Source organism: Monodon monoceros, unplaced genomic scaffold, assembly GCF_005190385.1.
Source record: "Monodon monoceros isolate NGI ecotype Baffin Bay Population unplaced genomic scaffold, NGI_Narwhal_1 Super_Scaffold_6, whole genome shotgun sequence".
In the NCBI taxonomy this organism is placed as follows: Eukaryota; Metazoa; Chordata; class Mammalia; order Artiodactyla; family Monodontidae; genus Monodon; species Monodon monoceros.
This window is the reverse complement of record NW_021703783.1, coordinates 88902521-88928333: the sequence shown is the minus strand read 5'-3', so window position 1 is coordinate 88928333 and position 25813 is coordinate 88902521. Positions and strand designations below refer to the sequence as shown.

Sequence of the window (25813 nt, the reverse complement as noted above, 5' to 3'; positions counted from 1 at the left end):
CTCCCCCCACCCCCCCGTACCTCTCTCTCTCCCCCTGTCTTTGGTTATACCAGGCAATAGCTGCATTTTAGCAAGTCATTCCTGACAAATGGAAAGGTGAATACTCTTCCCCAATTTACCCTGGCGGTGCTCTTTTTCTTCTTGGCACGTTTCTGTATGTTCCTTTTCCCTTTTTTTTAATATATAGGTTGAGAGGAAACGATGAGACTGTGATTTATCAATGAGAATTGTTTGCATTGTGGAACGTTCATGTCCTTTAGTCTCAGACTTAAGATCAGCTTCACTCCAGGCTTTTATGCTCTATAGGGAAATTTCATCACTGGACAGTGCTTTCCTTTTAAGGAGGTTGCCCCCCTTTTTTTTTTTTTTTTTTTTGTATTCTCTCATCTCTTTTCCTAAGTCACCACCGGAGGGCGAGAGAGTCAACTGGCTATCTGGATAGAGGCATCATTTTAGGAACTGGAACCCTGTTCTGTTAAATGTTATATAATGCCCCGCAGTGCTGTTTGGAAGGAGGTAAAGCATTAAGGAGATTTTCCCAGCATGACCGAGAGGAAAGGGAAGTTTCAAAGAATATGTCTTTCCATAGTAATTTTTCAGCAGATCTGAGTTTGGAGATTATTAAGAAACCCCTCCCTCTTCTGGAAAGTGGAGAAACCCTTGAAATATTTTCTCTTCCACTTCTTATCCCTTCATCGTCAGCCCGATTAACTCTTTTGAAATATTGCTTTACTTTTTAAAAAAGAGAAAATATGTTTCTGGCTTCTCTTTGTTGCTTGGGAGATGATACTTCTTAAACTTGGAGCCTCGTTTAGTTTTCATTAACTGACCATATTAGAGGGTACCAGCTCTCTTCTTTCTCAGCTGTTACTGGAGCCTTCTCAGCTACTTGACTTTTCATTGTATGTATTGTATATATTTTTAAATCAGTGAAAGAGTTATCTAAACTAGGACTTCTTATAATCAGAGGTTTTCCGTGGCCTCTTGGAGCCTGTCCCCTTAGTTTCTAGAGCAGCTGAGTAAACGTGTGCAAGCCCAAGTTCAAATGCACAAGCATTTGCATACTTAATATCTTGGTCTTAATAAGTATTTAAGGAAACTATAATTTTAGGAATGAAGCAGAAGAGATAAATAGAAACTGGAAAGAGGCAGTTGGGGGAGGTTAAGAATTCTAATAGGTAAGTGAAAATCATTATGATTTTCTCAGTGTGTGTGAATGCTGAAGGAAACAAGGAACTCACTTTTGCCCATCCTGAATTTATACAAATGGAAAGTATAGAATGTCAAACTTGTGAATTTTCAATATTCCAGCATGTTTGTTTTTTGTATACACTTTCTGTGTTAATGTAACATACATAAAATAGCAAGATAGGCCAAATCTTTATTTGTCCTATGGTTTTGTTTTGTTTTGTTTTTGGTGGGGGGGTAGTTTTTGGTTTTTTGAGCTAGACGTCAAATCCCAATATTTGATAATGATCTGTCACATAAGCTTTCTGAATAGAAAATGTCTGCAGTGTTTAGGGTTCACTTATCAAAGTTAAACAGTTTATTGTGGTATTTAGTATCTTAACAGGTATATTAAGAAAAGTATTTAGGTATGTTTTCATCATTTTGTCACCTAGGTTCTTTGCATCTTTGATCTTAACATTTCTATATCCCGGGTTTCCATCGCTCACTTGGTGGAAGGTGAAGGGCCTTCAATGGATGACATTTTCATCACGTTTATATCCATATTTGTAGCTACACGGTGTACACACATTGTTACTATATATGCTCTGGTTTTATAAGGCCTGTTTTTGGTTTATAAGGCTCTGTTATTTACAATAAGTTATCAGAGTTTTGCTTTAAAAAAAAAGCAAATGGCAATTTAATTACAGAATTCTAGTATAGTAGACAGACATGCTCATGTGACTTTTTAAAAAATAACTTTAGGTTTATCTGTCATTCCTGTATATGTTACAGGAGTATTTCACTGAGGTACTCTCTTCTTTCAGAGCATGTGAACCAAATTATTGCATCTCCTCACATCTGTGAAAATAACAATGTGGAATAAAAGGAAGGAGAAGAGATACATTCTTGTAATATGTGTCAAATTAGACAAAGTTGTAAATGACTTCAACTCCAATTAATAAGAAAGGTTATACTATTTGTTGTTGAAAGGGAAAGTATACTAGGCAGAGAGGAAAAGATTTTACAGTGTGGACGTTAAAGAAAATTTTTGTTCTCTACTATAGCGTAAGACTGCCAGTTTCTGTGGAACACAAAGCCCTCCCTTTCTTGGACAGCTCAGTGCTTTGCTGGCATTTTCTTCAAAATCTGTTTTCCATCAGGACCAAGAGGAGGGAAGGTGTTAAGAATAAGGGAGGTTGGAAAGGAGGTTGCTGTTCCTTTAAATAGTGCGGGGGAGCCCAAGTGGCAGCAGGCCACTCCGGAGTGTATTCTTTTGTAATGAATCACCACCAGTTCTATTGTCTGCTATCTCCACTCTTTGTAGCTGGAAGGCTGAAGTCTTTTACCTGAGCTGTGGCCAGGTCCCTATTCGTTCCAGGGTGGCTAGGAGGAGAGAAGAGGGAGGGTATTTTATGCTTTTATTAAAGACCCGGTAAGAGAGCAGGTATGTTTTGCTTTGTTTCATTTTCTATTATCCTTTCTGGTTTTTTTTGTTTTTTTGAAATGAGTTGGAGTAGGGAATCTATTCTCTGATTTTGCTAAGCGTATCCCACTTTCTGTGCATTTTGAAGGTCCTCCGTGACTATTTAGTCTCCATTTTGTGGCAGTGCTTTCAAGTGATTCCATTGGGTTGCCAGCCAGGTCCCCCCGAGCCCATCCCACCCTTCATCCACAGAGCTTCAGCCCACACTGTTGGCTTTGGCTCACTTCCACTTTCTATGGGCTGCACAGGACTCTGGGAAGTTGGGGGGTAGGCGGAGATTGGGTTTGAGGCTAATTTATGTTCCTTTACAATGAACCAAAAAAAGCCTCACTTTTTCCAGAGCTTTGGTTTCTTTCTGAATTCTTCTACATTGCTCCTTATCGTCAGTTATAACCATTTCCTTGCCAAGGCCAAGGCTGGCCCTTGAAAAATACTGCTATTCTAAAAATTACTCAGTTCCCCTGAAAAGATACCCAGAATTCCATATAAGTAATTAAATCTGAGCAATTTTGATTTACTAAATGGTTTTTCTTCCCAGTCACCTCCCATGCCCCAAAACACACACCTTTTTTCGGCTCCTTCCCTTTATTTTTTTTCCTTTATCTTTCTTCTTAGTTTTGTAGTCGAGACTAGGAAAGCTTAGTGTTTGACAAACTGCTATTCAGGATTGTATTGCTACGGAGCACACCTCCATGTTGAAAGGGAAATGGCACTCCTCACCCCTCTCAGTGGCTTAGCTCAAAGTCCTGGTTGTGTTCTTCCAGTTTTCTGTTCTTCCCTGAAAATTTTCACACACATCCAAAAGATCGCCATATGGGAACAATCTCATTTCTCTTTTGATTTCTGGTTCGTGGACTACTCACATTTTAACTTCTCTTCACATAATACCTTACCTTGGTTTGTTTCTTGGGCATCTATCTGTATGTGATTGTCATGGTGATGATACAGCATCCTTTTGGTGTACAGTTCCTCTCTGGAATCTGGCATTGTTGATATCTGAAGCATTCCCTTCTGGAATCATAATTCCTCACTTTTTTTCCCCAACATTCCAAAACCACTGTCAAATCTTTCTTAAACGTTTCTAAACAATACTTCATATGTGAAATCTAACAAACACAAATGGAATGCTACCCTGCAGTAAACGCTTTGTTGTTTCCAGTGTAGTAATTTCATTATTGGGTTTGGATGCTCAGCTTCCAAGCAGAAATGTTTCAGTCTGCCATCATGATGTATGTTTCCATTTCCCAGATATGCAAATGTCCCTCTATTACTAGTAGAATGATTAAATTCAGGAAATCGTGGAGTCAAATAATTCATTAGAGGTCATTGCCAGAGTGCAGTGCAGGTCTGGTTGTGTCGCCCCTGCGCTCTAAAGCTTCCATTTGTTTCTCTTCAGACCCCAGTGTCCTCACCCTGGTCTCTGAGGCCTTGAGTGATCGGGAGCCTGGCTGTCTCTCCAGCCTTATCCCCTGCTGCCCTTCTCTTCCCATATTCTGCTCCAGTGACACTGGCCTCTTTGCCGTTCCTTTTAACACACCTTGCATCTTCCTGCTCAGAACCTTCCCTTCTGTTTTTCTTTTAGATGGAAATGCTCATCCCCCAGGCTTCTCAAGAGTTCTTCTTTGACCTTCCTATCTCAACTTGAATTCCCCAGTTGTTCCCTATTCCCTTAACCTGCTTTTTCTTCACTTATCACTGATACTAGTGTTAGTCATTACTCTTTATTTGCTTGTTTTTTATCAGTGCTACCCTACCCCTACAAAGAATGTAAGTTCTGTGAGTCAGGGACCTTGTCAGCAGTCTCTTGTATTCCCTGTGTCTAAAACTGTGCCTGACATGTAGTCAAAATAATAGCTAATCAGCTAATCTTTATATATGATGTATTACTGTCAGGTACTGTGCTAAGCACTTTACCTACATTAACTCATTGAATCCTCTCATCAACCCTATAATTATCCCCATGGGACAGAAGAAGAAACTGAGGCATATTACGCTTACATAACTTGCCCCAATTCATAAGCTACTAAGAGATGTTGTGGGGATTCATATCCACAGACTGGCTTGGGAATCTGTACTCTTAACCACTGTGCTCTAGTGCCCCTTGTAGGCATTACATATTCATTTAATACTTGCTGACTGTGTGAATGAATGAATTTAGTTGAGACTCTCTTATTCACTTACGGGATTTCCATCTCTGACATGTTCAAGGCTTTGATGAATACTTGCAATAACAAGGAATTCACTATAGAATAAAATGAATTTATTTTTCTAATATTACATAATAGTAATAGATTAGATAACATTATAGAGTATATATTATGCATTAGGCACTGTCATCAGTGCCTTATGTAATTCCTTTCAGCAGCCTTATAAGTACTGTTAACGTTCGTATTGTAGAACTTAGGACACAGGGATACAGAGAGGTTAAATAACTTGGCCAAGTTGACAGCATCAGGATTTAAACCCAAGGAGTTTGGCTCCAGCTTCCCTGTTCCTAACCACCACTAATAGTTACTGTTATTGAAATAACCTTTTGTTCTTGCATACCACTTTGTACCAATTTTACATACAAATCACATTTACATACAAACAGTTGTATTCATATCATATGTCACTTGTCAGTCTCTTTTTTAGGTAGGTGGTGTTTTTCCCACCTCCTCCACACACACACCCGCCCCACCCGTTCGATAGACTTTGACATTCAAGAGGTCAAGCAACCTTGTAGTTCTGGGAACAGACAGGGATAGGTTCCAAATATGAGATCCATTTAATTCCAAATTTGCATACTCTTCCATTATACTACAAGCCTCATAGGTAAAGAGTTCCATTGTTGGCTGTTACAAAGTAGAAATGTTTTCCTTATGGTGAGCTAAAATCTGTTTTCATTATTGTCTTCTCATTGTTTCTAGTTCTGTCATCCAGAGTCACATGGAGTGGTTAATCTCTCTTCTTCATAAAACCCAAGTATTTGAAAATAACTGCTAAGTGTTCCCTTCAATCTTCTGTTCCCAGTACTCATCTTACCTACCTCCTTGAATTATTCCTCATAGATGTGAAACCATGTGGTTTCTATAGTCTTTACTGTTCTGGACTAATTATGACAATTTATATGAATGATTTATCATTTATATCCAATTACTAAGTAGTTATGAGTATTATTAAGTATCATATCTTTGTTATAAGTTTTGGTTTTTGATAGCATGTTGCGTTTACTCAGTTTTCCTAGCCTATTGACCATGCATTGTTGTCAGCAATTTATTTATTTATTTTAAAATTTATTTATTTATTTATTTTTGGCTGCATTGAGTCTTCGTTGCTGTGCGTGTGCTTTCTCTAGTTGTGGCGAGCGGGGGCTACTCTTTGTTGTGGTACGCAGGCTTCTCATTGCGGTGGCTTCTCTTGTTGCAGAGCACGGACTCTCAGGCGTGTGGGCTTCAGTAGTTATGGCGCATGGACTTAGTTGCTCCACAGCATGTGGGATCTTCCCGGACCAGGGCTCGAACCCATGTCTCCTGCGTTGGCAGGCGGATTCTTAACCACTACACCGCTAGGGAAGCCCTTGTCAGCAATTTATAACTTCATTGTAAGAGTATATTACCCTCAGCTCTTAAAGTAGAATATTGTTTTTCTTCTCCATTCTAAAGCATGCTGTGAGCTGATTGGCAAGGATCTACTTGCCTTCTAACTTTTCTAGGTCTTGCCCAGATCCCTCAAAGGTTACTAATACTGAAATTTTCACTTTTTAAACTTATTATTTAGAAATACTGTTTTGAAGATGCCAATTGGACCAACAGATGATATATTAAAAATCAGCAAAAGTAAATTTGATCACCTCTCTTGAGATGTTGAAATTGTATCAAAAAAGAGTGTTGAGGGCTTCCCTGGTGGCGCAGTGGTTGAGAGTCCACCTGCCGATGCAGGGGACACGGGTTCATGCCTCGGTCCGGGAAGATCCCACATGCCGCGGAGCGGCTGGGCCCGTGAGCCATGGCCGCTGAGCCTGCGCGTCCGGAGCCTGTGCTCCACAACGGGAGAGGCCACAGCAGTGAGAGGCCCGCATACCGCAAAAAAAAAATTAAAAAAAAAAAAGAGTGTTGAAGAGCCAAAATTGGGAATTATAGTCTTTTAAATCAGTAGCAACAGTGAATCATGATCTTATTTTTCTATTGAGAATAGAAGTAAAACACAGCCAAAAAATAAATTAAACCCTTGAAAAATATTCCGATTTAACAATCCATATTATAAATCAAATGCCTTAGAAATAGTCTTAGATTAGCTTACTTTGGCATATTATTCTTTTCATCATTCCTCTTGAATTTTTTCAAAGGGCTACCAGTTTCAGAATATTAGAATAACATTTCTTATTTAATTAATGGTCCAGGAAATAAGTATAGCTAGACTGCTGTTAACAGAAGGAAATGCAGTTTTAAAAATTACAACTTGAAATCATATAACTGGAGATATTTAATTCATTTAGAACTGCAGGATAAAGTTCTGCAAGCAAAATTTGATATTTCATATATAAAGGAATTGTTAAGAAGAAGATATGGAAATGGAAGTCAATAATTTATGAAATTAAAAATAATACTTTTATATCCACAAATAATGTAACTAGTCTTTAATATTGTATGAGATTTCTTATAAGAACTTCTGAACAGATAAGCTGAGACTTAATTGAAGGAGATGAGACTTTGAAAGACTCCTAACTTAGAGCAGAAATCCATAAACTTTTTCCATTAATGGCTAGATAGTAAATAGTTTTGGCTTTGGAAGCCACGCTGTTTCTGATACAACTGTTCAGTTCTGCTGTTGTAACAAGAAAGTAGTCATGGATGATAGGTAAGTGAATGGGTGTGGCTATGTTCTAGTTAAACTTTATTTTTTTTTAACATCTTTGTTGGGGTGTAATTGCTTTACAATGGTGTCTTACTTTCTGCTATAGAACAAAGTGAATCAGCTGTACATATACATGTATCCCCATGTCTCCTCCCTCTTGCGTCTCCCTCCCTCCCACCCTCTCTATCCCACCCCTCTAGGCGGTCACAAAGCACTGAGCTGATCTCCCTGTGCTATGCAGCTGCTTTCCACTAGCTATCTATTTTACATTTGGTAGTGTATATATGTCCATGCCACTCTCTCACTTCATTAGTTAAACTTTATAAACACTGAAATTTTAATTTCATATTACTTCCATGTGTCACAAAATATTCTTCTTTTAAATTTTTTCAACTAGTTGAAAATGTAAAAACTACTCTTAGCTTTCAGGTTGTGCAAAAACGTGTGGTGGGCCAGCTTTGGACCAAAGCCATAGTTTGCCAACCCCTGATTCAGAGGGATGCAGCCCTCCCTGGTTTTTAGTAGAAGGAAGGTTTTCCCATGTAGCTTGATGACAGGGACACAGTTTCTAGCAGCTTTGATGGGTCATCTTGGATCCCCGTTAGGGTGAAACCCTGACTTGCTCTCTCATTTTTCCTCCCAGAAAATTTGAAAATTCTTTTCCTTTCCTCAGTTGCTTTCTCCCTCCACTCTACCCCCAAATCTGAACCACTTGCAATTACCCAAATATGCCATATTTTGTACCTTACTGCTTTTCATATATTTCTTCATATATTATTTTTCATGTATTATTACTTTGGGCCAGAATACCTCTTTCTCCCACAGGAATAATTTCTTGCCTTAAAGATTTAGCTTAGACTTCACTTACTTCAGAAAGCTTGCCCTGTCTCATAGAGTTGTCCCTTTTTTGTGCTTCCTTGGCGTTGTATATGTATTGTTCTCTTAGTCCATAGTATGTATTACTGTAATTGTGAATACATTTGTCTGTTTTTTCCATCAGGCTGTAGTTTCTTTCAGGATTGGGACTATATTGCCAGTGTTTATTATTGTATCTGGTTCAATTTAGTATGTAATAATACTTCTTGATTGAATTAATGAACTTTAACTTGTTAATTCATGACAAGTGCAAAACCAGAAGAGTTAAATTGGGTAGTCACATATATTCTAGTGCTTATTACTTAAATCAAGTAATACATAAAATATAATGTCATTTTGGAAATGGATGCTTTATTCGGTTAGCAGAAAGGAGGATTTTAGAGCAAGCAGCTGTTTGGGGACACACAAATCTCTTGGAGATGTTCCAGTGGAAGTAGCCAGCCCCATCATTTACTATGCTACCTCTTTTCTCCAGCATGAAAAAAAGGAAAAACAAAAACCCCAGATTGTTTGACTCCAAATAAGTTGATCAGAATATTTGGGGAAATTTAATTCTTTTTGTATTAGATATTGGCACCCCTTCCTTTAATCTGATATTCGGAGGATAGGAGGAGGTCATTCCACACTTTCCTAGTAGCATGCACTAAAACGAAGCCGCCCGCTGCCATGCTCTTCCTTATCTCATACTGAGTTCCCAGTTAGAATTTTAATTCCAGGAAGAGACCTAATAAGAGAACAGATTTCCTTATATGATAGCAGAGGAAATCCACACCAGCTAACCAAGTCCTTATACCTGGGTCACCAGTGCATGAGGATCCTTAGTCATATGAGAGGAACTTTCAGCACGAAAGAGAAGAAACAAAAAGAAAACCTGACCCTAGGGGAAACAGATATTCCAGGGAACAGAGAAAGATTTAAAGAAGTATTCTAACTAATGTAGTCAGATTAAAGAACGGAATGCGTTCATAAAACCTGTTCTGGGTTTAATGAGAAGGGAACAGTTTGAGAATGAGAAAGAGCGTGAGAGATTAAGAATGTGATAGTCAAAAGAAAACATGCCATAGAAGGAAAGAAAGTAGAGTTAAAGGTATCTCCCAAGACGCAGAGCTTTAAGTTGCGAAGATGGAAAATACAAGAGATAAGTCTCCGATGATTTCCTTAGCCCATGTTCCCTAGAAAATAGAGCCGGAGACAATACTTTATTGGGGAGTATGATCTCAGGAAAGCAGGGGGAGGAAGGGGGAGTGAGAACAAGGAAGAAAGGTCGGCCAGAGCTTTGTAAAAGACACTGCTGATGACTTAGTTTCAGTAGAAGTCTTCAGAGAGGTTGTATAGACTGCCGCTCCTCTGCCCAGTCCATTGGAAGGAAATGTGGAGATGTTTTTTATCTACTGGTTTCCTCTCATCTCCTGCTCCTCTTCCGTTTGGTCAAAGTTTGCCATACAAACGGTTAACGCACCTGACCCTTTCAGTGGCCTCATGGGGAGGCCAAGTCCTATGTTCTGTGCACAGATCTGCAGATTGACGTGGCATCTAAGTCTGGAGAGGTAAGGAGTCAGTAACCCCTAGGGTAGCCTCCAGCCTTGGAGCCTCTGCCTTTTAAGAAACCATTAAAAGAGAGCCACTCCCAAGAGGGCTGATGAAAGGAAGGAGAGGTAGGAGGCTGCCATTTTCTATCATAAACTCTTCTGTACCCATTCGGTTTGCTATTAGTACATGTACTAATTTCATAAAAATAAAAATTAACTTTAAGAATGGAAAATAGATTACCCAAAACACCCTGGAAATAAATGTCAAAGATTTTTTAGAATGCATTTGGGGGAAAAATGAATTTCAAATATTGAAAGATAAAATCTAATCAGTAGTTTAGAGGGTCCTCTATCCCCCCAACCTGATACTCCCTGCACACTTTTGCTTCGTTTCTCTCCATACCACACCTTCTGTTTCTTGTGTTGCTCGCCTGTTTATTATCCCCACCACCACCTCCCGCTCCCTACTAGAATGTAAACTCCATAAGGGCAGGAAATTTGTCTTTTTAATCACTGTTATCTCCCCAGCACCTAGAACAAAGTGTCTAATAATGCATGGTAAGTACTCAATAAATATTTGATGGCAAGAATTGAAGTCGAATAGATGAAGTATGCAAGGGGCATGACTTCCATACAGAGGTGTTTGGACTTGACCTGTAGGCATTGAGGAATGTAGGATTTTAAGAAGAGAATTAATTAGCAATATCTGATTTAGGTTTTATTTTAGAAAGCTCATTCTGGCAGCTGCTTGGAAAATTCATTAGGTTGAGGTTAAGTTAGAAGAAAGGAGAACTATTAAAAGAAAGGTTCTTGGGTTAACCTGGGTGAGAGTTGATGAGAGCAGAGACTCTCATTTTCCTTTTCATTTCCCACGGTACATAACATGGACTCTCACATGTAGCTTTCCAATTAATATATATATATATTTATTTAATAGTAAATATTTATGACTGGTTATATTGTAGTGAGCTTTCAGCAGAGTTCCTAAAGCTGTTGAGAGAAAGGTCCCTGTCGTTTTTGCCGACTGCTTCAGAAGCAGATACTCAGCTACCTGGTTAATTCAGTTTAGCGTGTATTTTCTAAAGATCGATTACAATGCGCTTATCATTTGGTGAGGAAGCTACAATAAAGAAGTATATGATTCAGTCCCTGATCTACTTAGGGGCTTTACTTGTGAAATGAATAGAGGAAAAGTAAACCATCATGTTAACTGTGGTTGCAGACAAAATGCCATTTTGTCCTGGGAAGGGTATAGGGAAAAATTTTGTCTGTTACTATATATATATATATCATACGAATTGCTCTTTTTTTTTTTTTTTTTTTGCGGTACGTGGGCCTCTCACTGTTGTGGCCTCTCCCGTTGCGGAGCACAGGCTCCGGACATGCAGGCTCAGCGGCCATGGCTCACGGGCCCAGCCGCTCCGCGGCATGTGGGGTCTTCCCGGACCGGGGCACGAACCCGTGTCCCCTGCATTGGCAGGCGGACTCTCAACCACTGCACCACCAGGGAAGCCCCGGATTGCTCATTTTAAAGTAGACTATAATAGAATACCCAATGCAAAAATCTATAAAGAATGATTAAATATTTTATTATTCAGGGCACACTACAAAATCTTGCTAATGTTTTATTCTGAACCTGAGTTGTGGCTGTTTTCAAGGATATTCCAGTTTAACATCTAGAGAAGATGCAAACTTAATTGCCCATGAAGACACAATAAAGAGTAAATTAATTTAAATTCTAGTGAAAAGTTTGGTTGAGAAAAAGTATAATCATCCATGCATTGTATAAATCACCAATTACATTGACTAGAATAGACAGCCAACCATTAATTGTGTGTAAGGACGTTTCATTTCCAAGGAAGCAGGTAGCTGACCCGGAGTATCTCTTGTGGTCTCTTGTTGCTGGTGGAAGACAAGATTCATGGGATGTTTGAGGTTCTAAATACTGCTTTAAGGAGATTGGAAGAAAGAGCTCTTAAGAGGTTGGAGACATTAAGACTATTACAGGGCTTGTCATTTTTAACCTAATAGACATTGGGTTTGAATGACTTTGTTCTGAAATATTTATTTTTTCTGTTTAAATATTTATTGCTTTGAGATGGCAGAACGCAGCCTCAGGGGAGAGGTCAGGCTGGCTTTTCTCTCGAGTAATTTGAAAGGGGTGTATGTGTGTGTGTGTGTATTTTTAAGACAAGTGATTTGGTAGTATGTTTGCAATATTCTTGTTGGCCAAGACTGTGTACCTTCCTTAGTATTGTACTAGTACCAGATCCTGTAATTGATTTTTAGTCTAAGCATGAAGGTAAAGTATATTGTATTTCCTGTTTTATTTTTATTTATCATCTGTTTGCAAGAGCTTAAAATTGCTCTCCGTCCCCTCCTACACTCCATCTCCCCTTCATGTGGCTGTAGCACTCTCAAAACTTTGTGTCCTTGTTCCTCAGTTATACCCACTCTAAAAAGAAGGACCCACTGTTAGGCTTGCATTTCAGTAGGTTTACATTAAAAAACAAACAAAAACTGGTGTTTATTCTCTTATCTGTGGGTTCCATATAAGGTAATTCTCTACTTTCAGGTAATCTACATTTATGGCCACTATTACCTTCTTCTCATAGCTTACTCTCTCCCTAGTCTCTTCCCTTCTTCTAGAGGTGTAGATGCTTCTGGGTATTTTCTGGAGGCACCTGCCACCACCATAATTCTCTCCCATTCTGCCAGCCAAAGCCACTAAAGCAGTGTTTCTCAGCGTGGTACCCAAACCACCTACTGGAGTAGTGAGTAGTACCAGGCTCCTACTCCAATGCACTGAAACATAATCGGTGGGGAAAGGATAGTGATTTTTTAAAAATATGTCCCCAGAGTGGTTGTTATGAACAATAAAATATGGGAATCTCTGCTTTCAAGGAACCAGGTAAAAGATGGGTTTGTGGGTGTGAGGGGCTGGGTCCCTACCGCATGGGGTTGGTGATCTTATTGTTGAGACTGCAGCAGGAATAGATGTGTCCCTGGACTCCTTTTTTGGAATCAGAAATACTTTCCCGTAAAATGAATATTTCAGTTGGTGATTGGCCTTTTATCACTATAGTCATTATCATATAATCATTAAATCTGTTTTTGTGAGTTTCCTTGGGATCCTGGCCATCTACTAAGCTACAGACAACCAAATGAAAAATGAACTGTTAGAATTCAACCTGAACATAAAAATTGGAGGCTACATGGACGCTTCATGTATAGGTTTTCCCTCCCAAATTCTAACTTACCTACAGATTATCTGACACCTTATGGCTCTGGGTATAATTTATATTCACTGTAAAAGAGAAAATACATTATTTACTTTAGTCTAACTTTTGCCACTGTTAAATTTAAGCATGTAGGTAAATTAAGAATCTAGAATGAATTTCACTTTATGCCTAGTAAACTGGCATTGTTTTGTCTTTGTACACGTTTATTCATGCACTTTATTTCTCTGGGTTTTCTTCTTGGTCTGTCATTCTTCTACAGAGTTGTTAAAATTATTTTAATTGATTCTAGATCATCTTAAATCCAATGTTCTGTTCTTATCTTTCTGCATTAATAGTTTTATAGCTCTTTTTTCCCTTTGGTCACAGACATCTGGGCAGAAGTCACTGCTTTTAGTACAAGAACTGAGAAGAATGACAGGCCTTTTCTTAGGTACTGTCAACTGAGAGCTTTTTGTAAAGTTTTTTACAAAAGCAAGTAGAGCTTGAAATCTGAGCCTATCTGAGCAATTCGCAGGGGATAAAAATAATATAATTTATAAAATACTTGAGGCAAAAATATTTTTCCTCTATTACAAACCTAGAGAATTAATGTCCATTTATCTATAGCATTAGGAAAACGATTAGTGACATTGGCAATGATAAACTTGTGAGAAGATGCTCTATCTAAAAAAACTAAATGATTCTTTTTGTGATGGTTTGAATAAAATTAATATTGATCTGTTTCTATCGGTGATCTATTCTGAGCATAGATGTGAGAATTGGGAAACTTTTCTGTTAAGATAGGATTTGCAGCCTGTGGTTTGTAACACAACAGCAGATTAGGTATATAAGTGAGACTCAAGATTACAAACAAACAAAAATACCTTTCTGTCCTTAAGATTACACAGACTTTAATTATCCTAGGAAAATGAAGGCAATTATATTTTGGGCCTTTCTTATAGTACTTTATGCTTAGCTTTATTTGTAGCACAAATAACATTGATATAATTATTAGTTTATGTGCTTTTCTCACCTTTTAAAATTTGGCCCTACAAAAGCAAAATCTTATTTTTGCCATTTTGCCTCCCCTCCCTGCCATGTTAAAGACTAGCATGTTGTAAATGTTTAAATGTGAGTAAATAATCGATTCAAATAATACTCAGAATAATTCAGTAAAAACAGAGAATATGCTTAAGAAACGATAAAGCAGACTCATTTACCCCAGTGTGACTTGTAAATAATCAAAAAAACTTTTCTTTGAAGTATTGATAAAGATGAATGGCTTAATAGGTCCTGAATAGTGAGTCTGCAGCTATAAATCTTAAAAAAAAAAAAATCATCCTGTTCCTCCTCGTTCCCTGTAACCGGTTGGTTGCCAAATTCTTGTAATTCCACCACGCAGCATCTCTTGATTCAGTTTCCTTTGCCCCACTACATTTGCCTAGGCCCACCTGTCTTCTCCAATATGTTACAAAAGCCTCCTGGTTGTCCCCCCCTCTAGTACATTCCACATACTGTTTTTATATGAGCTGTGCTTCTGCTATTCCCCTATTTTGATGGTTCTTCACTGCCGAGAAATGTAGTTAAAATCATCAGTATCGGGCTTCCCTGGTGGCGCAGTGGTTGAGAGTCCGCCTGCCGATGCAGGGGACACGGGTTTGTGCCCCGGTCCGGGAAGATCCCGCATGCCGCGGAGCGGCTGCGCCCGTGAGCCATGGCCGCTGAGCCTGCATGTCCGGAGCCTGTGCTCCGCAACGGGAGAGGCCACAACAGTGAGAGGCCCGCGTACTGCAAAAAAAAAAAAAAAAAAAAAAAATCATCAGTATGTAACTGATTTGGGTATTGGGATACTCAGTACACAGAGCAAAATATCACAAAGGATAATGGAGAGGTTCCAGGTAAGTCTAGTTGACTGGAAAGGTGGTTAACTCATCAGCAGAAATAAGAAAAAGAAAGTAACAGATGCAGTTTTTCGACATACAGAGTTTGTAATGTTAGTGGGATGCTGAGAGCGGAAGGACCCGAGATGGGTGGGAAATGAGCACCCAGAAGACCTGGACCTAATCAGCTGGGAAGCTGGGCCCCAGATAAATAGTTTCACTTGTTCTCATGTGAACAATCTTCACAACAACTCTCTAAATAGAAAACCCGGTTTGCAGATGAAGAAACAGGCTAGAAAGGGTTGAAGTAATTCATCCGTATCTGGTAGGAGGTATAGTTGGGATTTGAACCAAGGTCTGTTCTTCAGGCTCATACTCTTTCTTCTTTTTACTTTACCTCCCATGAAAGCTTGGGAGAAAGGGCATGGTTGGACCTAAAAAATAGTTGGAAGTCACTCTCCTAGGTGGGTGATTGTTGAAGTTCTAGGATTGCTGTGGGAGATTGACTGATAAAAGGGTTGAATCTTGGTCCTTGGGTTATACATTTTTCCTGTTTGATGGGACCTATTTACTGTGATAGTACGTTTGAATTTAGAATTAAAACATTTAGCGTATTTCACATTGTACACCAGAAGACTATAGATAACGTATCGCCTCTGTTACTCCATGTGATTTAAAGGAGAAGGACATCATCCCTAACTCCTATATTTGCACAACCATGTATCTAAAGCACAAGCACATAAATGTTGATTCCTTTCGTTACTAATAATATTCTACCAGTTCTGTCTTCCTTCCCTAACACTCTTCTCCCACTTGATATCAACCCAAGATAACATTTGTTTCATTATGTATTATCCCTCATGGCGCTCTCTACTGTAGCCAAACAAAGCAGTTCACTGCAGCGCGCGTATATGTGACTTTCCATCTTAATCTTCCTTTATTTAAAAAATGGTAACACTTAATATTTATTAGGCACCATATTTGATTCTACATTGTACAAAACTGACCCCACGCATTATAATGAAGCTTTTAATCTAATAGGAGAGATGAGACACGTATCTAGGTATGTTAAATATAAGGCTTTGAATTTACATGTCATGTACGTGTTAGTAGTGCATGCTAAATGCTATGAGAATATAGGAGTGGAGGAATTATTTCGAACTGGAAAGGGCAAATGCAAACACTAACTGAAGGTCTGCTATTATTAGACACTGTACTAGTTAGGTACTTTTGATTTTTTAATTTCACTTCAACCTCACAGTAAATTCTGTTATGTCCATTTTATAGTTGACAAAACTGAGGCTTAGTTTCTTGTCCAAAGTCACACAACTAAGAGGTCCCAGAGTCAGGGTTCGATCCCAGGTTTATTTGGGTCTAAAGCGTAATCTCTTTCTTTTATACCTGGCGTCAACAAACTATGGCCTGCAGGCCAAGTCAGGCCCACTGCCTGCTTTTGTAAGGCTCATGACATTCTCACATTTTAAAATGGTTAAGAAAAAAATCAAAAGAGGAATAATATTTCAGTGTCAGTGAATGAGGTTTTCCTGGAACACAGCCACGCTCATTCGTTTATGTGTTACCTACGGCTGCTATCTACTAACAGCAGAGGAGTTGCATCAGAGACCATACAGTCCAGAAGGCCTAAAACATTTCTGTCTGGTCCTTCATAGAAAACATGTGCTGACTCCTGCTTTCTACCATCCTTCTCTAAGGATGGCTTCATGGAGAAGAGATTACTTGAGTTGCTGAGTTTTTTAGTATAATGAATATTCATGATAGAGGATATAGCATGGGGGAAAGACACGGATCCCTACTGTTGCAGCCTGGCTGTGATTTGGGAAAGCACCATAGTTAGGGAATATTCTAAATTCACTGCAATACAGAATTATAGTTAGGAGTTGTGTATGATATGACTGGGGAAAAATGGTTGAGGACCCCACTGGAGATGCCACAAGGAGTAGTGACTAGCAACATCAGCTATGGAATTGGCTTAGATTTGGATTTGAGTGGTTAGCTGAGTGGTTTTGGATAAGATACTTACAAACCTTTGAAAATGTCAGTTTCTTCTTCAGTAAAAGGAGAATAATGTAAAATACCTACCTTTTAGGGTTGTGAGAATTAAATGAGTTAATAAACTTCTGTTATAATGTCTTCAGTGCCTAAAACAGCTATGTACCCACAGTAGTTATTTAGTACATGTCTTAGAATTGAAATGGAATTTCAAATATCTCTTCCCATTTCTTTTTCAGCTAGTTGATCATTCTAGAAACTTCTTCAGTGGATTTTTCTTCTTTGCTAGTTGGTTTCTCTATCACTGTAATAAGTTTTGTATATCTGTAGTTTTTCTTTCTCTTTTCTTCTTTATTTTTTTGGCCATGCTGAGTGGCATGTGGGATCTTAGTTCCCCGACCAGGGATAGAACCTGCACGCCCTGCATTGGAAGCACGGAGTCTTAACCACTGGACCACCAGGGAGTCCCTGTAGTTTGTTTTCTTAAATATTGTTCCCACAAATACATGGTCATTAAGGGTTGTTGTTTTTTAATTTCACGTGACGTCCATTACAGTGGCATTCAGTAGGATTTTAATACTTTACTAAGTTGTGGAAGGTTGGCCCCACAGTCTACCTGGTGCTTGTAGTGGTTGAGAACAACTTTTATTGAGAGTCTAGGGTGTTAATTGCTTAATGTTACCGGTTCTTCACAACAGTATAATGGCATTAACATTGCTATTTTACAGATTAAGAAACTGGAGCACAGAGAAAGTAGGTAGTAACATGTTTAAATGTTTACAGCTATAGTAAGTGGCAGAGCTAGGATTCAAATGATCTTCTAACCACACACTCCAGCATTGCCCTTTGTGAAATACGAAATTTGTTGGGTCTCAGATGGATTTGCTAATATTTTAGGTAATGTGAAAGTAGTGGAATAAACAAATTTGTTTGCATTGGCAAATAATACATTTTCAAAAATTATTATGTCTTCATAATTTATACGGTCCTTTCCTGCATGGTTATCATCTTGAACCTTACTCAAAAACGGCATCACTAAAATCGTTGAGTTGCAGTGGCCTGCATTCTGTGTGAAATAAAATACTGTTTTTGTCCTCTCAATATTTAATTTCTCTTCTTAAACTTTTGTGTAGATAATATAATGACAGTGAGATGGCAGAGTATTGAATTGGTTTGTTGAAGGATTACTGAAATATCAAATATAACCCGGATTTGTTTGTTTCATGTAGCTCTCTTCAGAGGTTTTTTTTTCCCAGTCATTTAAAAATAACTTTAGGGCTTCCCTGGTGGCTCAGTGGTTGAGAGTCCGCCTGCCGATGCAGGGGACACGGGTTCGTGCCCCGGTCCAGGAAGATCCCACATGCCGCGGAGCTGCTGGGCCCGTGAGCCATGGCCACTGAGCCTGCGTGTCCGGAGCCTGTGCTCCGCACCGGAAGAGGCCACAACAGTGAGAGGCCCGTGTACCGCAAAAAAAATAATAATAATAACTTTAGAAAAACAGTCTTCTCACTCATTTGTGTCTTCTTACTTTTTCAACCAGAGAGTTAGAAATGTAGGTAGGTTTTTCTGAAATTTGGAAAATCTGACTTTTTAGTATAGTTGTAAATTATGTTGCTTCTGGAAAGGCAGTTAACCAAAGAATGTCTTTGTTTATAATTTCCTGCCAATCCCTGTAGCGAATTCATGTGGATAGTAGGAGGATTGGATGCATTCTGCTCTTTCTGTCCTCACAGTTAGGTTTCCACACAATGGGGACACCATCTTACATGTTCTGCTTTATTGAAAAAAATACTATTATTGTTATGAGGGGATAGGGAGAAATAGGGGTTGAAGTTTTAAATGGAGTGGTCGGGGAGTTGACATTTGAGCAGAGATATGAGGGAGGTGTACAAGTCTACAAACCCTGGGATACCTGTGGCACAGGACTGCCCTGGGCACCGTGAGGGGTACAGGGCAGAATAAAAAATAGTCCTTCTTTCAGAGCATTTTCATTTTAATCGGATACACCGATAAGAACTAAAAGGTAACTGTAGTTTACTTTTCCTCTCATCTTTCACGTAAAATCTTAATTTATTTCCTAGGGAAGAAAGGAGTTGTAGATAAATCTTTATTAGATTCTTGTTAGGCGAGGTAGAAATTTTATTTGCATAGTACTCCCTATTGTCTATTTTTTAATCTTGTGGACAAGAAAGTTAATAGACTACTAAATTAAGAAAAAGAAATTGTGTCTAGTTTTGTGGGCTACAAGAAAAAGTTAACTCATTTTCTCAGATGAGATATACTTAAACTGCTTAGCCTGTGACATTAAAACATTTTCATATAAACTTAGAGGTAAATCCTTGCCTAGAAATAATCATGTGGACTGTTATCTCATAGTTTGTCCATGAGCTGTAGTGCTTCTCTCCTGAACTTGTAACTTTGTTTTTTTCTTGTTTTTTTTTTGTTTGTTTTTTAATTAATTTTTATTGGAGTATACTTGCTTTACAATGTTGTGTTAGTTTCTACTGTACAGCAAAGTGAATCAGCTATACGTATACATATATCCCCTCCTTTTGGGATTTCCTTCCTGTTTAGGTCACACAGAGCATTGAGTAGCGTTCCCTGTGCTATACAGTAGATTTGAACTTATAACTTTGGAATATAGCCTGGAAATTTAATAGAAGTCTGAAAACCATATAACATTTTTAAATTATAATAATGTATGCCTGGGGAACTTTTTAGACATTGCAGAGTGTATGAGCTAAATGCAATATCACTCCTATCCGAATTTCATTCCTATAGTATATAAGCATAGTGTTTTTTAACATTTAAAAAAAAATTCCTGTATGTAACAAAATAAACTACCAAGAATTTCTTCTTGACCTCCTAACAGAGGTTTGCATTTCCCTTTTTGCGGGGGAGAAATAGTTCAGCCTCTGCCTGTCTTGCATTTCTTTGAAACACATAGTGCCAAGGCCACACGTGGATCCTAGAAGAAGGTTTGACCTTCCTTCCCCCATCTCCCACTGCTAATTGACATGTTTATTCAGTTGACTGAGCCAGCTTTATCAAGACTGCCTCTGCGGGAGAGTTAATATTGTGCTTTGTGTGCCAGAGCAGCGTCCCCAGCAGGGCTGAGGTGGAGAATGGAGGCTGCGGTGAAAGAGAAGAGAAAGAGGAGCACAGTCGGAGCATTAGAAGTCCCCTTTGCTGTGTTCATCATAGCTGGGCAACAGTGTCTTTTAGCCTTGGTGTGTTATTTCGTAGACCCGTCCTGTGTCTCTAAGAGTATATTTATGCCTAGAGTTGGAGTGTAGATCTATGGACACCTTTGGCGCTCTTATTCACCTTCATTCACCAACCCACCTGAAATGGAATTTTCTCTTTCGTATCTGTCCTCAGGCCAGCAAATCCCGTGAGGTCTTCTGAAGCAGTGTGCTTCATGTGGGTGGGTGGGTGGGTGGGTAGGTAGGTAGGTAGCACTGAATAATTTGAAAGAGAAGGAAGAGAATTATTTTATTTCCTTCTTAGGCCACCCAGAATAGCTAAGGAGAAATCATTTACAATACCCTGACCTTGAGATCATGAAAAGAACTTATTTAGTGATGAGTGACAAGAATGATTTTTTCCCTGAAAAATTATGGGTAAAAATTTAAGGTCTTGCTAGCATCATTTTTAAGAACTAAATAAAGGGAAGGATTTTTATGTAAAGCAATCCTTAGTACCATGTAAATGTGATTCTTAGACACCAGAGACAGCCTGAATTTTGATGCTGTATAACTTTAGAATGAAAGACAAGAATTTTTGTCTCTAGATAATGTCACTACCATTTTCTTAAGAACAGCACAATAATTCAGTGCTCCAGCATATGAAGCTTCAGCTTCCTCTTACTGGTTACATTTTTCATTTTTCATCATTCTCTTTTATATACAAAATACTTTGTAGGTTTTATTACAAAAGTAATATGTACTTATTAGGAGCACGAGGAAACTTTGGGGGATTTTGGAGAGAGATGTTCACTGTTTTGATTGTGCTGCTGATTTCATGAGTGTACATACGTATTTCAGAACTTACCAAATTGTACACTGTGAATAAACAGCTGCAGTTTATTATAGAGTTGTCCCTCCGTGTGCACAGGGGATCGGTTCCAGGACCCGCTGCAGATACCAAAATCCACGATGCTCAAGTCCTTTGTATAAATGGCATAGTATTTACATATAACCTGCGCACATCCTCCCATATACTTTAAATCATGTCTAGACTACTTATAATACCTAAGACAATGTAAATGCTCTGTAAATAGTTGTAAATACAATTTAATAGCTGGACTATGGCAAATTCAAGTTTTACTTTCTGGAATTTTTTTTCCTAATATTTTTCAATCTGTGGTCATTTGAATCCATGCTGCAGAACCCACAGATATGGAGAGCTAAATGTATATGTCAATTATATGTCAGTAAAAGTTTTTAATATTTTTGTGATTTGATTACAAAAAATTGGACTTATGGTTAATATGTATTTCAATTTGTTAATGAGATTAAGCACTTTTATCATACAGCCATTTGTATTTCATCTTCTGTGAATTGTTCAGTTATATTCTTTGCCTCTTTTTTTGTTGATTTGTGTGTTTCTCATCAGTTTGAATAACTTACTCTTGACTTAGTGATGGTAACCAGTGTGTCTGTCTTACCTTTGCAGCTATTTTCTCCAGTTGGTTTTTCTTTTGACTTTAAAATCTTCCCCTCCTTCCCATCCTCTCTTCTTTCCTTCCTAACTTCCGTAACCAAATCTTTTTTTTTTTTCTGGTTTTTAGGTTTCCTGTCATACTTAAGAATCCTCCCCACCGCAGTAATACTCCTAATATTTCTTATATTTTCATAGTTTTAGTAGTTATATTTTAATTTTTTTTTGCATATGCAGGTTGAGAGTTGAGGTTTATTTTTTCCATTGGGTATTCAGTTTTTCACTTATTAAAAAGTCTTTCCTTCCACCCATTGAATTGACTTGATGCCTAAATATTTGCTCTAAATGTTTATGTCTATCTCTGGATTCTTTTCTATCTCATTTATCTATTGTCTGTCTTTAAGCCAGTACCACACTGTTTTGATTACCATCACTTTATAAGTCTTGAACTCAGGTAGTTTGTGTTCTTTTTCAGAATTGTTGTGAATATTCTAGGTCCTTTGCATTTCTGTATAAATTTTAATAACAGCTTGTCAATTTATGCAAAAATACCTGCTGAGATTTTGATTGTGTTTGTGGGGTTTGGGATGCATGGTCATCTTAAGAATATCCAGCTTTCCAATCTATGATTATATATTTCTCTATTTATAACAGCCTTTGTACATTTGTTCTGTTTTATTTTATGCAGATTGTCGTAATGATGGTTGAACCTTCCTTTAAAAATATTGTGAGATCTTTCTCCAGTTTTGGATTCATTTTGTTTGCGACAGTATGAGTTTAATGGCCATTAAGTTAATGTTGAAAACCTGGGATGATGTTTAGACAGTGCTGCTGGAAGTTCAGTTTCCTGCAATTCTCAGTGGGTAGAGAATCCCTTCTTAAATTGAGGGGGGAGAAAGGATAACCGGGAGTGAGAAAGAAAGAAGAAGAATTACTTCCTGGTTTGAAGGAAGTGATGCTCATGACTCGGAGAATTTTCTTTGATCCCTAATGATTTGATATCTAAAATATAGGGGGGGGGCTTCCCTGGTGGCGCAGTGGTTGAGAGTCCGCCTGCCGATGCAGGGGACACGGGTTCGTGCCCCGGTCCGGGAAGATCCCACATGCCGCGGAGCGGCTGGGCCCGTGAGCCATGGCCGCTGAGCCTGCGCGTCCGGAGCCTGTGCTCCGCAACGGGAGAGGCCACAACAGTGAGAGGCCCGCGTACCGCAAAAAATAATAATAATAAATAAATAAATAAATAAATAAATAAAATATAGGGGGAGGGGAAACCTATCAAAGTGCTAACATTTTTAAGCATTTGACCATCTCTGCCAACTACTTCCAGAAGAACAGTGGCTCCAGACTTTGCAGACTTGTATATCTTTAGTAAAATAAGGGCTCTGCCTTTTTTGGAATAAAATGGGAGGTCAGGAGGTCAGTTGTTGAGAAGAAAGGGCTTTATGAAATCTCTTACACAAGGTTTAAACTCCTCTTTTGTATCTGAACTTAGACTGAACAGAAGTAAGACAGGGGCTGTGGAGCCAAAATGGCTTCTAACAATTTCCTGTAGTTACTGTATGTTCTTTACTGATATTGCATGTATCACGCTGGATCCCAAGTAAACATCTGGGAATGGATGTCATGTGGAGAGGTATCCTGCTAGCCTTGTAATGCTAGCAGTAATTATGAGAAACTCAAATTTTTTTGTCTGGGGAAGTTTTTTGTCCATTTCTAATTTAAGGAAAGGGTTTTTTGTTGGTTTATTTTTTATTAACCTAGTAGCCAAGACTTAAATAAATCTCTACCTTGAAATCCAAAGGTTAATTTTTTTAATAATATGCTTTCTGCTGAACTCTGTGTTCTTAAAATCTAGAGGTCTATATTGTCTGGTTTTGAGAATTTAATTTATACTGTCATTCTGCCTATTGCTATGAATAGTAATTTAGTGAAATTGATTTGTTTTCCCGTAAGAATCACTAAAGGGATAGAGAGTGTTCTAAAGAAAATACTAATGGTCCAAATGAATTTCAACTCTTGTAATTTATCTTCTGTGAGAAGTTTCCTGGCATTTAAAATTTTTTGGTGTAAAGGAAGATCTCTGGCCCTTTGGCAACTAGTCAACTTTAATATGATCACGGACCTGTCTAGAAACCACAAATAGACCGAAGTTGGGTGTGTTTGTGTGTCTCCATACATACACCTATAAGTATACATATAGCAGTATTTCCCCTAATCCTGAGGCAGCAAGTAAGTGTTCCATTTTACCTGAGCAATGAGAGAATATTCAGGGAATTTTGTTCACTCACCTTAAAAATAATTATATGATGAGAATTTAAAGTCAATTTTTCTCCTTATTTTCTCTTTCTCTATTTGTTCTAGGGTAACCAGGAGCCAACAACAACTCCTGACGCAATGGTTCAGCCTTTTACTACCATCCCATTTCCACCACCTCCGCAAAATGGGATTCCCACAGAATACGGAGTGCCACACACTCAGGACTATGCCGGCCAGACCAGTGAGCATAACCTGACCCTCTATGGAAGCACGCAAGCCCACGGGGAGCAGAGCAGCAACTCACCCAGCACACAGAACGGATCTCTGACGGTATGTGAGTGATGAGGTGGCGAGCAGAAGGCGGCGTGTCGTCGTCGTTGGTCGTATTGAAATCTTCTTTTTAATCATCACACCAGAAAACCCTTTGAAATAGTTTTGCATTTACATTACATTACATAGCGCTTATGTAATTTCAGTTCTACTCTAAGCATTGTAATTAGAAGATAAGGAGTTAGCATAAAACTCACGGTCATTGCCCAGGAGCTTATAGTCTAGAGATGGGACAGACAATACAACAAGGTAGGTACAGTGATGGGAGTTAACTTAGCAGGATGCTGCTCTTTTCGGCTTCACAGGTAACCCTCATTTTGCAGAATCTCATGGTCCCTTCTCTGTCCTCATTGTACAGAATCTGTCAGCAGCATTCTACACATTGCCTCCCCCCTTCTCCCTGAAATACTTAGTTGTTGGCTTTCATGACGCTCCCTGTTTCCCTCCTAAGCACTAGAAGCTCTTTTTTGGTCTCTTTTGTTGGTTCCTCTTTCTCTGTTCAGCTTTTAAATGTTGTGGTGCTCCAGGGCTGAGTCCTTGGACCCCTTTCCCTCCTATTTCATATGCTCTCTCTGTTGTATAATTATACTACTGAATTCACCTAGTTGCTCAGGCAAAACCTACGAGTCATTTCTTTATTTCCTTCATCTCTACATCCAGTCCATTAGCAAGTCTTGGTCCCCATAACTCTAGAACATTTTCTTAACTTCAGCCTCTTTCTCTTCATCTTAAGACCATAGTCTTAAGTGTGCATGATTAAGAGCTCAGCACTTCTGCCAGAGTTTTTGGGCCTGAGTCCTAATGTGACTCCTACTTAGCAGTATGACCTTTGGCCAGTTATTTAATCTCTCTGCCTTGGCTTGCTCATCTGTAAAATGAATAGCACCTATTTCAAGTGGCTTTTAGGAGACTTAAAAGAGTTTAATACACGTGAGGTGTTTATCATCATCGTCACCACTCTAGTCCAAACCTCTTCACTTATTTTCTATATTACTGTTGCCTAACTTATCCCATAGCAGCCAAGATACTTTTTTTTTTTTTTTTTTAATGAAAATAATGCTATTTTCCTGCTGGACTCTAAAGTTTTCCTAACAGAATAAAATCCAGACTGTACTTGGTTTACTAATCCCTGGCCCCAGCCTACCTCTTTGACTTCATCTCTTACTACTTAGTAAGCAAGTAAAGGAAGTGTCATAAATTAACAATAGGTGTGTTATCACATCATACAGATCACTTCAAATGATTATAAACTCACAGACTTAACAGAACTACTGGAAAAGAAGGAAAAAGAAAGAATAAAATGCATAAATCGGAGGCTTTATCAAGGTATTTTAATGACTAAGTCTATTTCTTTACTAGTTATCAGTCTTTTCTTTTTTCTATATTCTATTTCTTGTTAAGTCAATTTTGGTAATTGGTGTTTTCCTAGGAATTTTTCTATTTCATTTTAATTATTCTTTTGGTATAAAGTTACTCATAATAATAATCCCATTTTCTGTAATTTCTTTAGCGTCTGTAGTGATATCCCCTTTCATTCTTGATTTTGGTAATTATGTCTTC

The 25813-nt window shown here is 38.4% G+C and overlaps 1 protein-coding gene across 15 annotated transcripts in view; it reads left to right on the top strand.

Annotated features, from left to right (window-relative positions):
- The window catches only part of RBFOX2 (RNA binding fox-1 homolog 2), a 261293-nt gene that overhangs the window by 172415 nt on the left and 63065 nt on the right, over window positions 1-25813 (top strand). For all 15 annotated transcript variants that reach the window (XM_029204174.1, XM_029204183.1, XM_029204175.1 and 12 more), the window contains one exon: window positions 24029-24253. In XM_029204174.1, the coding sequence (XP_029060007.1) occupies window positions 24029-24253 (225 nt within the window). The remainder of the gene's footprint in view (window positions 1-24028; window positions 24254-25813) is intronic.